Raw genomic sequence first — 14986 nt, forward strand, 5'->3', positions numbered from 1 at the left:
TGCAGCTGCATGCAGACCTCTGACTGTGTGCATTAGTATAGGGACACTTGGTCATGCTGATCTCCAGAAAGGGTGTCAGATCCTTCCCCATCATTCCTAGTTTAAAACTCTTTTTGCCAGGTGGTAAAGATGCTTTTGTCCCGCTTGGTCAGGTGGATCCTGCCTCTTCCTAGAGTCTCTGATTCTCAAAGAGGGTCTTGCAGTCTTAAAAGCTGCATTCCTGTTCTTGACACCAGTACAGTCGCTCTTGATACCTTCCAGGTCTCCCCAGCAGCACTGCTGGTGCCTATGCACAGACCCTTCCTACCCTGCTTCAGGAAAGCCAGGGGTTGGATTTTCCAAGCTTTCCTCCGCACTCCTGGCTTCAGACCCACAGTCCTTACTCACCTCATCCTTTACCAGCACCTGCACACATTCTCCATAGGCCCTGTAAACCCAACATCTCTTAATTCCCCTCTGAACATATCAAAGTCTAACTGCTCTTGGACCATTCTTGCTACCTCCTGCCCAGTGAAAGCGCGGAGCTGACCCAGAGCTAGTAACACTCCTCTTGCTCAAGGCCTGGCGCACAGGCTGTGAGGAAGCTCCAAAACTCCTGCTGAGCTGGCATGAGGCACAGGCCAGCAAGGCTGAGAAGCTCTTATTTGTGCAGCGGTGGTCATTTTAGCATCTAATCGTTCTTCTGGTGAGAAATGCATGGGGGGCTTACTTTCCAGTCTAGAGATATCTGAAATTTAGTGCCTCATGCTCTGCCTTTCAGGGGTGGAGCTGAGAAGTTCACTCCGTTATAGGAGCCAGCTACAGCTAAAACGTATTTCACACATGAACTGAATTTGAGCAAGATGGAGCCAGATTGGGGGAAGTGTGAAAATCTCATCTGTTGAACTATCCACAAAGCATATAATAAACACAAAGAATCCTATAGTTAATCTCCAAGTGTTTTGCCTTTTAGTAAATAAATGTTCATTCCCAATGCTTCAGGGAAAAAATACCTATTAAAACTATTCAGATTAGCATATTCTTCAAAATTACTGACCATTACGAGTAAATGTAGAAAAATCGGTATCTACTATTTACACATAATTGTGTAGGCAAACTTTTTTCAGGGATTTTTTTTAACCATTTAGACATTAAACTTGCACAGCAACACAGTCTTAAAATGGATACTGCTCTGAATTTTCCATAGGAAGCATTTTAGTTCAGCTGCTCTTTAACGTAACTGAAAGGGCACCTCCCTCTAGTGGCTCCAACTAAAAGTTTTTTAATGTTGGGGAAGAGCATGCGCATTTCCTCTCTGCCTCCTACCTTGTATTATTATGCACATTGAAATATGAAACCCTAATTTTAAAAAACACATCTCAGTCGTATCAGAAGATTAAAAAGGAGAACAAGGGGCCAAAGAAAGTATGTACTGTTATAGAGCCTAAATGATTTTTAAAAAATTGATTAAATAAAGTGGAGCTTAGTAAATAAAAGAGCTTTCACTATCAGCATTACTTTTAGACTAACAGAGAGGTCAGTACTTGTGACTCACTTGTACAAACACTTCCTCTTTCCACTTTCTATGATCATGATAAAAGCTGAGCAATAAAACACTTTGCAGTTAAGAAACATCCTTACGAATAATAATTTTGAATAATTGTTCACATTTGGAAGATGTGAAACACACAAGTGGGCAACTATAGCTGATGCCATAGGGCTGCTTCCTGGTCACTATGTGAGGAGGAGGAATAACCACGAAGAAGAAATGAGGATAATCCGTAAGAATCTGTCTTTTCAGACACATTCCACTTAACCAACAGGCTTGGCAGCAGACACTTAAATCAAGATCCAACATCTGTGCTTAGTAAGTGGGGTAAGTTATTCTGCCTACCCATTTTTATTGAAATGACAAAACAGCAATTATCTCTAATATAATGCAGAATACTTGGTGCAAACTGTGTCCAAAGTGAATAACCCAGTAATTCACATAGACACCTCAGCGATATGCTAAGAACCAGCGGCCTCAGGAGAGCTGCCTTGGGCTGTGCGTAGAAGCTGGAGCGCACTGGGAGCTCTCCTGGAAGCACCAAACCTTCCTTCCTGGAAAGGAATTGAGTCTGTGTGGAGGGAGATCGCTCGATGGAGCAAACCAGGGCCGTAAGCGGAGGGGCTTGGGACGCCCCCTTCAAAGAGTTACTCCTCACCCAAGCTAAGCTCCTGTTGTAGATGGGTGTTTGCTACGCATTTCTGCACCTCCATAAGGAAAATATCCTGTAGCCGGCTCAGAAGAAGCTGAGAAGCTGGGATGCTTTTAAGCCATCGTTATAAGAGTTTTGAGCTTCTGAAAACAAGTCAGAAATGACAGCAGGTATTTCTGGACAATGGGATCTGAAAAATATGACAAAACAAATCAAGCTGTTTTTCCTTATGGACTTCCAAGAAAAGATTATTTCCATTAATAATACAGCATTTCCTTTGATATTTTACTAATTTGCTATTGTGTTGTCCAAAATCCTTAGTTCCTTAGTATCTAGAATCTCCAGATCCAGGCGGTCAAGTGGGTATTACACAGCCAAGTGGATATTGCCCAGGCAAGTGTCGTGACGGACTTGTGGATGCTGAGGATATCTATTCACCCTACAGTAATTCTGATTCTTCAAGATGTTGCGATTCAACAATTGAAATTATTACAGGGCAAATCGTTTTCCTTAACATCCACAAATCTGGCTTGAGGGGGGCATTGGGTTTTGTTCTGTGTAAGGAGTTACAACAACACAACTGTGTCTAAATTCCCTGTCCCCTCTCCAGGTTGCCACCAGAGAGCAGGAAGGTCCCAAAGCTCTTGAGGAGCCTGAGTGGAGGGGCAGGTCAGGGGGCCAGGAGTCTCCCAGTTGCCACAGGGCACCCTGGGCTGTGCATTGAACTCCTGACGGGTGACTTCAGGGTAAATTTGTACAAAAATGTCTGGAAATTAGATTTTTCAGCTGTGCTCAGCGAACAGTGAGTCTCTGGCCAGTCTCCCAAATTCACTATTTGTCTTACAACTAGGTTTAACATTTAGCAAAGGTCAAAAGATTTGCTGCACAGTAGATACACTGGGTTGTGGTTGTCACACACATGAATCAGATGCAAGACACACTGGAGTAATCAGGCACAATGCATGATGAGACCATCGCTAACTAGTTCAAGGAACTACTTTCCACAGAGGATGCCAACTATATAGCCCAAAGGTTGCTTCCTCTGGCCTTCTGGGTTATCCTGGTGCCCAAGAATACCAGTGTATTTATGTGTGGGACACCAACAAGGCCAATAACCAGACTTGTCCTGCGTTTAGTTGTAAGGTTAGGTTCAGCCACTCTCCAGCTCCATAGCAGATGGGAAGAGAGAAGCCAGGAGAGGTGGAGTCTGTTTGGCTTGTTTTTGTTTCCCAGAGATGCAGACAGGAGTTGCCCACGTCTACTCCAAAAAGCTACAGAAGCAGCGATTTTGTCAGAACATCGCACTGGTATTCTCAGGCTGAACTCTGCAGTTTTGAATTAAACAGTGCTCTGGGCTTGAGGGGTCGTAAAAAAGAGGACGGGATTGCACATGAGCTGCTACTGCGGAAGACTAGGACCACATTCACGTGCTGCCCATTTCTGACATTTGCAGACTGAGGCATAACCCAAACAGGTCCCAGTTAATATGTCTGCTTTTAACTTCCTTGTTTGGCTGCTCACAGCTGCTGAGTATTTTATTTTTAAGCAAAGAGCCAATGAAGATCCTGGGTTTGGTAACCCGAATTCCCACAGACTAAGTCTTTTCCTGACGAGCGCCGGGGCCGCTCCCCACGGCGCAGCTTGCCCGGGCAGGAGCGCTGGCACAGGCCGTGTTTGCTTCCCCGCTGCAACCCCAGGTCATTCCTGTACGGCTCAGCAACGAGCTGTGCAAGGGAACCAAAAAGGCCAGGAGATCTGAATCAGACCAGGTGGTTGAAAGAAGATATTAAGGGATAAAGAAACACCAGATTAGTTATGGTACTTGAAAGCATCAGGTGGGGATAAAGAGTCACAAGCAATAAAATACCCTAATTAAGGTATTTTGGTGTTCAAAAACAATGGTTGTTAAAGATACCACTATTAATTGATGTGTGTCTCAATTCCCTGATGTTATGCTGGAATAACATCAACTCATCTCATGAACGACAGGTTTTGAAGTGCTTGTGAAGCCAGACTGTGAGCATCGTGCTCCGTCCAAGAAGAGATTTTTGTATTTCCTATAGAACTCAGAGTGCATCTTGTGATTACACACTGAGTAATAATGAAAGTATTGCCTCTACTCTCTACAGTGAATGAAGTGGGCTTCCCTAGAACCTAGCTATCTGTCTCTAAAATTGCATTATAAGGATGGCATACTAGGGGGATGAATTAGGATTCTTCAAGCAAACCTAATTTTGGAGTGTCCTAACTATTGAGTGATTCACCTGCTACCATGAAGTTACTCTTCCATTCGTGCAAGGCATGTTGAAAACACTGCCATCTAAATGTATTCTTGACGTAGTGTTCCATGTTTACTATACACTGATGGAAACCATTTCTTCTGTTAATGGTAGGTACTTAGTCCACCTGTTTGTTACTACACTACAAACTCATATATTAAGCCTTTAGGTTACAAACTAAAAAAGAATCTGACTCATAGTTAATAGGCAAAATTAAAATTAATAATTCCAATGTATTTTTTTTAATTATGGAAGGATTGGTTGTGGTTCTTATAGTAAGGTCTGAGTTTTATACTTAAATAGCATTTTGATCTTTCTATTATGTATTAAGAATAAATTTCCACCAAATTACAAGGGTGATCCTTATGTACAGATGGAATATGCTAAAATTCAGAAGTAAATTGCATAATTTACAAGTAAATTGATGCTTTAAGGCACATAATATTTCCTTGTTTCCAAGACTGTGATTTAGAATAACACAAACTCTTCAAATTTGACACGTTCTCCCATTGTCTCTAAAAAGAAAAAAATAGTTGTTCTGTCATAGCTTAATTTTTTTTCTCCACTTGCACTCAAGATTATGGATCTTATTTGCTTATATAGAATTTAAAGTGAAGAGCAGTCTGTGATCTGTTGAGGCTATGACCTTGGACTTCACAAGGATAACTTTATTTCAGGACATATACATAGTTGCAGGCAGACTGTAATAATTTGCTATACTGTCCCTTTGAGAGAATTTCATATCCATTTGTTTTAGCAGTCTTGCCAGATTCTTATCCAAGGGTCAAAATCATTCATCTCATAATGGACTCAATTAAAACAGAGTGAGGAAGCTTATTAAAGATTTTATAATAACATGGGATAAAATGGGAATTGAAAAACTGAAAACTTGACCTGAACTTGATGGAATAGCGGAGGACCCGCAGCATTAACTGTTGCATTTCTGGGGACCTGCTAGCTATGGATATACACTGTGCACATAGCTCTCCTTCAGAGACAGTACAGTTTTTAAGCACCAAAATCAGAGCACTTCAATTATTTTTTTTTCCTCTCCATTAAAACCTGATAGTGAAGTATCTCTTTCCCGAACATGTTTTCTCTTTAACGTTAAGGTTAATGAGTAATCGGAGCCTAACTCTTCAGATGCAATTATTTGGAATTTGACATGACTTCGAGAACACTTAAGATCTTGGGAGATAAGAGTAATTTTCCAATCTTGTTTACTTTCATAGCAGGAAAAATAATGAGACAAGATTAGACCATTCCCATTCCAGATTTGATAGTTTCAATTGATTTTGGTGAAATAAAATTACCATGGCTTGCATTGCAGATCTTTTAAAACGGATCTCTTACTTATTCCATTCTGGAAAGAGAATCCGTTCCCAGATTTCATTATACAAAGAGAATCATCAACCTCTCCCCCCCCAGTCTAATTTTTACTTTAAAATGTAAAATAGGAAGCAGCTATATTAACAACTTCCTTGCAAGCAGTACCAAAAAGGAGTTGATGGTTCCAGAAAAGAGAACTGAAAGGCACTTAAGGCCACGGACTTCTGATAATCTTATTATGGATTTTGCATGCCCTAGTAGCTGTGTGTGCAGTTCAGTGATCCACTACATTTCACGGTTCCAAGATTCACAAGACATGGCATGTATTTAGGCTACTGATAGGCACAGATAGTTTCACAGAATTTGTTCTGAAGTATCTCAGAAACTTCTGCAGAAAGATTAAATCACGTCTCACTTGAAAGAGAGATGGCTTGATAAGCTCACATACCCCACAGCTTCAAAGATCTCTCTGTGCCTCTGTGGTTTACAAGCAACGTCAAAGAAACTTTTGTTAATGCCAGTTCTTCTGCACATCATGGATACAGTCAATTATCAGTGCTAGCGTTAATGCAAACCAAAAGCAGTAGCTAGTTGAAGTGAGGAATGAGAAGATTTGTTTCCAAATGTCCCAATTACTTCCAAAAACACTAGATTCATTGCAATTAAAAGAAGTCAGTTGAGGTCCTAGAGCACAGGAGGAATAAAAGCTGCTCTGATTCATTTCTTACATGTGATCAGTGGTATGTGATTTTTCTGACATCATTTCAGGATGTTTATCTTCAGAGAAGACAGACTCAAAACTGGGCTTGTTGAAACACCTGTGACAAATAAAATATTTAACTTTAGCAAATAAATAATAATAATATTACTGCAGGCATAATGAAACACACATGTTCTTTCGGCTTCAGCCTTAGCTTATGATCTCGACCCAGATCTATATTTAAGCTTTCTGACTGGTCCAAAAGTTATGTTTTCAAAAGCAAGACTCAGGGTTTTGCTTCAGCGATTTCAGTCATTCTTCAGTAGTTGTGTATTCCTCAGCTCACCTTCAGGAAAAGCCACTAGACCTACCTTGACAGCAGCAGCTCTTACAGGGACTACATTTCAATTTGAGTATTTCCCCCACCATTAAACAACGTCGACAAGCTGTCGAACTGTCAGAAACAGGATGATTGCAACGTTAAGCAGCATCTGCACTAAACATGTTTGAAGGTGGCAAAGCTTAAGCCGAAGGGTAACATCTCCAGCACACTCTGGTTTAACCAGTTCTAGCGGTTTTGCCGGCTCCTCGCTAACAGTTTAAGAACAGACTTGCCACACACCTCACCCTCTGGCTCACCTTCATTCCTCTACATGTTTTTTAGCCCGGCTGTTATTAAGCCCTCAGTTTAGTTGCAGAGGTAGATATGGCCTGTCCATTAATCACTTCCCAAGAACACATCTGGCTCTGTTGAATTTTAGATGCGACACGTGAATAACTTCCCTCCGGAGGTGCCCCTTCTCCGCACACTCCCTGGGCAGATGCTGGGAAGAAGCCACCTGCCTGGGTTTTCAAAATCCTCACGGAATTGAGAGCTCAAGCCTTGGCTTCACAGGGCCATGGAGGCTCTGCCAGGAGCAGGGCCAGGGCTTGGCAGGCTCCGGAAACAGCAGCACTTTCAGAAATGAAGCTGCAGGGCTGCTGCAGGCTACAAGCACCAGGGGAGTCAGAGGCGGGGAGAAAAGGAGAACGGGAAGGTGCAGCTGTAACCCGGACAGGGCTGGGCAGACACCTTAAGGAGCAGTCCAGAGGCGAGCAAGAGACGGCAGGGGACAGAAGGGCTTCCCTTGCAAAAGCACGTTGCCATCCTGCTAGCAATGCCCTCCTTATCGTCGATGCAAATGCAGCCTCTCAAACTGTGAGAGATCAGCCTTGCTAATTCCCAGAGCCTACAATTAGTTTCACTAATTTCCTTGAGTCTGGGATTAATATTTCTGGCAGAAAATCTTGAACAGAAAAATATTTTGCATGCTTTCTAGTCATTATTATGTATTTTCACTGGCTTTCATTCGTAACCTCCATACAAAAAGGCACTCTGTTGCATTAAAAGTTTGCAAATCAGTTCCAGAGTGGAGCTGGTATGGCCGGATTCATTTTCCTAAGAGGAATGCACCCAATCTGTGGTTTCCCAACCAGCTGTGGCCCATGGCCCATTCCTTGCAGACCTCCTCACCAGAGGCCCTCCAAACGTGGCCCTGGCTTGACCTGGGCATAGCCCAGGTTGTGCTGGTAGCCCGTGTCCTGCCAGACGTTTTCCAAGCGGAGCGGTACTGTACAGTGGAGCTGTACTCTGCGGCCACAGGGCCAGAGGCAAATTGTATCTTCTACGTGTTCAGCCAGGTCACAGACCACATGTGCTGCCAAGGGACACATTTGGAGGGTAGGGTAAAATAGATACCGCTGCCTGATGGGCCAGCACATGGGCTAGAGACACCTTAAGACTTCAGCCTCATGAAGGATGAGGTCAGAAACCTGCACGTGAGACCACGTTACCTGCTGGGGCCAAAGGCTGTGGGACACCTGTAACAAAAGATTAAGCAGTAAATCAAGGTTCAAAGAGCAGCTACCTCAGATATAATTTAAAGATATTAAAGTGGAACATTACCTGGCTACGTTTTTCCTTACAACTAGAATAAAATGAGTGTAATGAATTGGACTTTAACTAAATAGATGGGGTCACATTTAGGTCTCAGGTGTTCTGTAAACACAGAATTATGATTCACCACTTACCTTTCAAGTTACTTCATAAAACACAGACCGTGTTACATACCTCAAAGTATATATTGGTGCTCAGTTTACTTCCTGTGACTGACTTGGAGATTCATGAAAATAAGCCACATTATGTAACACAACAAATCAGAAACACAGTCTTGATAATCTTGATAATCTACAGTAAATGCAGGCAGGTTTTCTATATCTAATTTACTCTAATTTTCTGGAGTAAACTGAAAAGAAGGCACTTAAAACTTATCACCCTCTCCCCAAATTTTTCTACAGAGCATATCGTATAGAATATGAGCACATATTTTTTCCATCCATCCTGCTCCCATATTTTAAACAGAAATGGTATTGATATATACATTAAAAGCTTAAATGTTTTCTCAACATTATACTGCAAATTCTGAAAATAACAACTTAACAAAGGGGTATTATCTTCTTGGTATATAACTATTTCTAAGTCAATCATTTTCTTTTGAACAGAACAAGAACACTATTTTTTTATGTGAATTAACCATAATCATTAAATGGCATTATTTGTCCTAAAGTTATTTTTCACTTGTCTGTAACTTTGAAAATTATAAAGTGATAGTTGCCAATCAATAATAGTAATAGGAGGGGGAGGGTGGCAAGTATATGCCAGACACATTCAAAAAATGTGTCTTTTGCAGCATTAGCATATCCAGTGGGAATTCCTTTACTGACCTCTCACAATGTGCTGGAGACACACAGATGGGTAGATCAGAATGTCCTTCCTTACACTCAGCTACTCTCAATTCTGTATCTCAAGAACAGCTGAACTGCAGACAGAAATGAAAAGCAGGATAAGAAACAAGTCAGGAACTCCAGAATCCCTTTTCCTTTCTGCTCCTAGCAGAACTGCATTTCTCAGCTTTTGGAGCCCTTTACATTGAAGTTTTTATTAGTGTGAAGTTTTAAGAACAGACAGTAACCTCCAGGTGCAACTACAATTTGTGCACTGCTTGTTGGAAAGAGAAACTGCGTGCACTAGTGCTACCTATGCTATCCTGACGTAGCGGAGCAAAGGAAACTTTAATCAGCGCAAGCAGGAAGCTCCTAACAGGTGCCTCTTACCTCCTTGGAGAGTCTTCACAGAGAGACAGATACAGCACTCCTCAAAAACACATCCCAACTGCAATACCTCACAGGGATTTTATAACATAGATCAAAAACTCTTCAGCAAAACAGTGAGTCAGTAATGACTAGCGCTGAGCTCTAATATCTACACTGCACTGGTTGCTCCAAGAGTAAGCAGGCATCCCTTGCAAAGACAGGACATTTTTCTTCAGAGAAAGCCACCCTGCTGCTGTTGCCACTCGAATCCACTGAAAGTCCTGCATGTGACAGCAATGATCACCTCCCAGAAAACAGAGACTGTCTGAGGGCAGCTTTGATGGGACACCCACACTGAAGGTCAAAATGGGGAAATCACTGGCAAGGCAAACAGTAATGCCACCACAATGGCATTATGGTAACCACTCAGAGAACACATTTCTGTTTTTAGAGTGTATTTACCGGGGCCTTGTCAGAGATCACCAAAATACTTGTTCTGAGTAGTACGAGAGATGACAGATTAGAAATATTTAACAAGATTGAGACGGCAGTTGCAAGGTGTCCCTGTAGGGTGATGAAAGAACCCAGTCTATCAAGAGCACAAGTTCTCTTGAAGTCAGCACATTTCTTAAACATCTTCCTAAAACATCTCGCAGAGAGCAACATTTAAAGCAAGAGGCTGATGCAAAACAGATGCTTCAGCACCCGACACAGTCCTCAGACTTCGCGTTGCAGAAGAACAAAACAGATCAAATCTGCATGCGTGGAAACTGGATACATGGCTTATTAACAGAGGACCTTGGATTCTCCCAAACAATACATCAGAATGGTCATTCTCATAAGCAATGGAGCACAAAGCAAGACCTCCCCAATCCTGGGAAGATGAAGAGCCAAGGACAGAATAAGCACTAGCTAACTTCCAGCTTAAGCTACTTCAGTGTAAGTGCATTAGGTTAAATTATAACGACTTTAAACGAGCCACAACCATGTCTATGATGAGATCTTAGCAGACAGATACTCTGTGAAAAGGTTTTCATTTGATTTTAATGTTTTTACATCCACTTGCTTAATTGTGGGGTATGAGGGGTGGTGAAGTTCAACATTGCAAGACAAGAGCAATGGATTGCAATAGAGCAAGAGATACGGTTCCAACCACAAGATGCTGGGCTAAAAGCTCCTCTTCCCTGATTTTCATGTCGTGTATTAAAATTAGTATTTACATGAGTTTAATGTTTCTATACTTAAATGTAAGAAAAACACCAGCAGAAAACTACAAGAGCCCACATATCCTTTTAGTTTAAATTTAATTTGTCAGATAGAAGTTATCTATGTACAATCAGTGTGCATTGTAACAATTCTATTAATAAAGTCATTCAAATCTGCTAAAATATGAACTGGCTGCATAGCACATTTGACATTATTGCCCATGTTAAAGAGGGAAAACAAATGGATTTACAATAAATTTTGGCTGATTTGGGTTCCGAAGTGTTCAGATATTGAACGCTTCTCCTTTAAAACCAATGCACCTGAAAAAGCTTTCCAGAGCACAGTTTAGCTGAATATTTCTCACCATTTCATTACAACAATCACAACACTGACAGTTTAATAGAAAAACAAAAACCAAACAGAAAAAAAAATGTATCTAAAGTATCCAATAAAAAAAGGAGCACTAAATGGAATAAAATGTTCCCTTTCCCCATTTTTTACATTCTGAAGTGATTCCATCAGGATATTTTATTAAAAAGTGTAAGTACACTGGTTTTGCTTCATACTTGTGATAAGAAGGCCTGAGTTCGTGGGGAAAGGAACAGTCAAAATAAGCCTGAGAGGGGAAAAAGCTCATTTAATTAATTTACAATAATTTACAGCCATTTTTGTGTCTTTTTTTTTGTTGTTTTGTAAAAAGGCATTACAACTGATCACAAACAGGAGAAATCCTGGCTATTTTACAGGTATAGGTACAGAATTTAAATATTCAAGCTTGTGATGAAAAGCGGCAAGGTGGTCGCAGTGTACAATGTAAACAAGTAGCTTTGGAAAGTGAACAAAGTCCTTGAGAGTTCTTTTCTAAGGAAAAAAAACACAACAACAACAAAATAAAACAAACTCCTCGTTCCTTCCTGAAACACGATCACAGGTCAGTGTTTAAAAGTTCATTTACAAACATAATTTAAATTGTGTTCAGCCTAGAACCACTCTGGCATGAAGAGTTTTATAATAAGATCCAGTCTGAATGGGGCAGTGTTGAGGTCCCTGTAAAAGTAAACATCTTCCATTTCTTAAAAAAAGGTGCCACAACATTTGCAGCACAGTGCAGCATAAACTTTAAATACAAAAATATTTTTCTTCTGTTGGGATAATAGACCTTGCATCCTGGAAAGAAGTAACAATACTGCTACTGATAGAATATCCAGTCCATATCTTTCAAGTCATGTAAGGCAATTATTGTGTTAGTTTACTGTATATGGCTAAAAGAGGGTCCAGAAGTGTCAGTCTTTGTTATGTTTTCCGGCTACTCCATGAATGTTCAGGTGTACTTTTGTGATCTGATGAGTGTTCAAATGGAGATCTGTGTCCTAAGGGGGATCTTGAACCATAAGGAGACCTCTGATCTAACGGTGACCTTGGGCCACTACCAGAAGCTCTGTGGTCCATTTGCCAGTCTGAGTGGTACCTATAATCTCTAGAAGATTTATGATGACTGTAGTCTGAACTGGAACGGTGATCTGAATGTATCCTGTGGTCTGAATGGGAACGGTGGTCTGAATGAGGCCGACTGTCTTTCAAACACCCTTCCAGGTTCGACCTGTGATCTCTGCTCCTGTGATCATCCAACTTCCTGTGTTTACTATCACCGTAGTATCTGAAAAATAAATTACGTTAATGCCACTGAACCCACAGTAAGAATTAAAACTGCCAATTCAGCAAAGCTGCATTACAGACATACAATTACTTTGAAATCCAGCATTCCTCAGAAAAAGACACTTTGGTGCTTACTACAGACCTCTTAAAAGAACTGGAAGAGAATTCCCAACAGATTTTACAACTGCTGAAGCAACTCACCTGCTGTCTTGCTTGTAGTGATCCCAGTCTCTATGATCTTTTCCGTTGCTGAAGGCTGAATAGGGCCTTTTCCTAGAGTCACTTTTCTTATAAGCATCTCCCTGATGCCTGTCTTTGTGATGATCATGATATTGTGACAGATGTCTATCAGAAGAATAACTGTCCCTGCTACTGTCGTCATGATTTGTATTCTCTTTCAGTCTTTCCACATCTGTGTAATAAAGCACAGGTTATAAGGATGCTTCACACATTGTAAAATCTTTTCCTTGCCTAACTCAAACAGCACTGCTACATGTCAGATTTAAAATGATACAACAGTAACATTACAATCTAATAAAGACAGTATCTAAATAGCTGAAAGACAAATGCACTGTTGTGAGTGAACTCAAAGAAATCCAAGAAGCAAGTAGCAAGGAAAACAAGCTGAAATATAGTTGTGCAGGGCTGAAAAACTTAATTTTGCAGTCTGGTCCAATCCTTCTTAAATGAAGAAAAACAGTGTAGTTCAAATGAGCAACCAACAGAGATCTGGGGCCTTTAGTACAGCAGTTTTAGACAGAGTGGGAGGAATTACCTAAGGATGAATGGGTTTTGTTCATTTTGTTTTGGTTTTATTATTATTTGTAATACCCAACGCTTACTACTAAACCCAGTAAGTACCGGGTTCAGTCTGTTAAATTACCCTAAGTGAGCATATTCCTTTGATATGTAGCAATATAGAAGCTCTAAAAGACAATTTTTAAGGTTATTTCATTGCACATAATTTATTCAACATCTCCAACACAAGAATATAAGATTTCTTACCTGGATTTCTAATCACATGTGTATTCACATTGCTGCTAATATTCTGGTCATTGTGTTGCTGAAAGAGACAGATATGGAAACTCACTGATAAAATCCAAAGTTACACCTGAATACTTCAAAAATATCACCCTATAGGTGGCTAGTTTATTATGAAGAGATAAATGGACCTCGCAGTTACTCTTTTCCCAGTAATCCATTTAAATGTTTTGCTAAAAGAACAGTTATAGTACTTAGAAAGTGTATTTTTATGTTTAGAGGAAAACTTGGAAAAGTTACCTGAGACTCTTGGCGTTTTTTGATTGCATGTTTATACAGTTTGTGCAGCTTTCTGGCATCAAATTCCGTAAACTTAGAGACAAATATCCACAAATTCCTGAGGAAGAAGAAAGGCATGATACACTTTTCCGTATGTCAGCTTATTCTGATATCATGCAACAGAACATGGACTTAAATGACATTTCAGCAGTACTTTGGTATACTAAAATCACTCAGAGGCGCACTACATAGCATTTTATCTACTTGCATAGCAAACATTACCTAGCTGCATTTCAAACACTTGAAAAAAATAACTCCTTTAACTATTTATCACTTTGTGATAAATTTCAGAGTGCAAAGAAATGCATAAAAATGTATTTATAACAGTTCTTTTAATAGCATGATTTGCAAAAACACCTAAGACGACTACTCAATAATGCCTTTTCCAAACCTGAAATATTTTGCAGTGTAAGACATGTATCCTACATGCCTCATTTCCTAAAGATATCAGAGAGAAGAACTGCCCTTCCCCAGAATTTTATGGCCTGGTCAAAGCTTTGGAAATCAAATGAGAAAACTGAAAGAAGATGGAAGGATCACAGCCAAAAATTCAACAAGGATCTAGGGAATCTATGCTACAAAGGAAGAAAGAACAGATCAGCTCTTGCTGTTGAGAAGCCAAAACCCTAAAGAAAAAGCCTGCATTACTTCTTCAGTCACAATACTGGATCTCAAGCCTAGAATTCTTTTAGTCAAATTTAATCAACAGTTGGAATGTTTAAAAGTGACTACAGAATATTACTGTTCAACTTAGCACTTAGTTTAGTGACATTTTAAGTGGGTATGGTCAACAAGCATCAGGGTCCTCCTTCACTGTGATGACTTAAATACTAGAGTTTTAAGGCTTAAGAGTTCTGCAAAAGTAGCTACAATCAGTCAACAGTGCGTCTCATGACATCTCTATAATTCAACAAATGTGGTGCTACTACACTATATATGTTAAGGCAGCTGAAATATGTATTTTAATAATCTGCATATGGTACATACAATCTGCATATGGTAGCAGTATTACAAATTATTATTATAATAGCTGTATTATGAATTTCCATTAAAAGAAATAAAACTTATACAAAGAGCCCTTTGAGACATGGATTTTATATTTCCCTTCACCCTAATATTTCAAAGTAAAGTAAAGTAAAAATGGAAACATTCTATGCTGACAACTGTCTGCAAGGAAATTAAAT

The 14986-nt window shown here is 40.2% G+C and overlaps 1 protein-coding gene across 2 annotated transcripts in view; it reads right to left on the reverse strand.

Moving 5' to 3' along the window:
• Window positions 1–10907: 10907 nt before the first annotated feature.
• LOC104572900 (ATP-dependent chromatin remodeler CHD1) overlaps window positions 10908–14986 on the reverse strand; it is a 45276-nt gene continuing 41197 nt past the window's right edge. For both annotated transcript variants that reach the window (XM_088523968.1, XM_088523966.1), the window contains exons 33-36: window positions 13764–13860; window positions 13488–13545; window positions 12684–12894; window positions 10908–12483 (exon numbers count right to left, since the gene is read on the reverse strand). In XM_088523968.1, the coding sequence (XP_088380094.1) occupies window positions 12120–12483; window positions 12684–12894; window positions 13488–13545; window positions 13764–13860 (730 nt within the window). In that variant the 3' untranslated portion in view covers window positions 10908–12119. The remainder of the gene's footprint in view (window positions 12484–12683; window positions 12895–13487; window positions 13546–13763; window positions 13861–14986) is intronic.

This window comes from Tinamus guttatus, unplaced genomic scaffold, assembly GCF_059628265.1.
Source record: "Tinamus guttatus ecotype Peru unplaced genomic scaffold, ASM5962826v1 Tinamus_guttatus_pri_ptg000200l, whole genome shotgun sequence".
Classification (NCBI taxonomy): Eukaryota; Metazoa; Chordata; class Aves; order Tinamiformes; family Tinamidae; genus Tinamus; species Tinamus guttatus.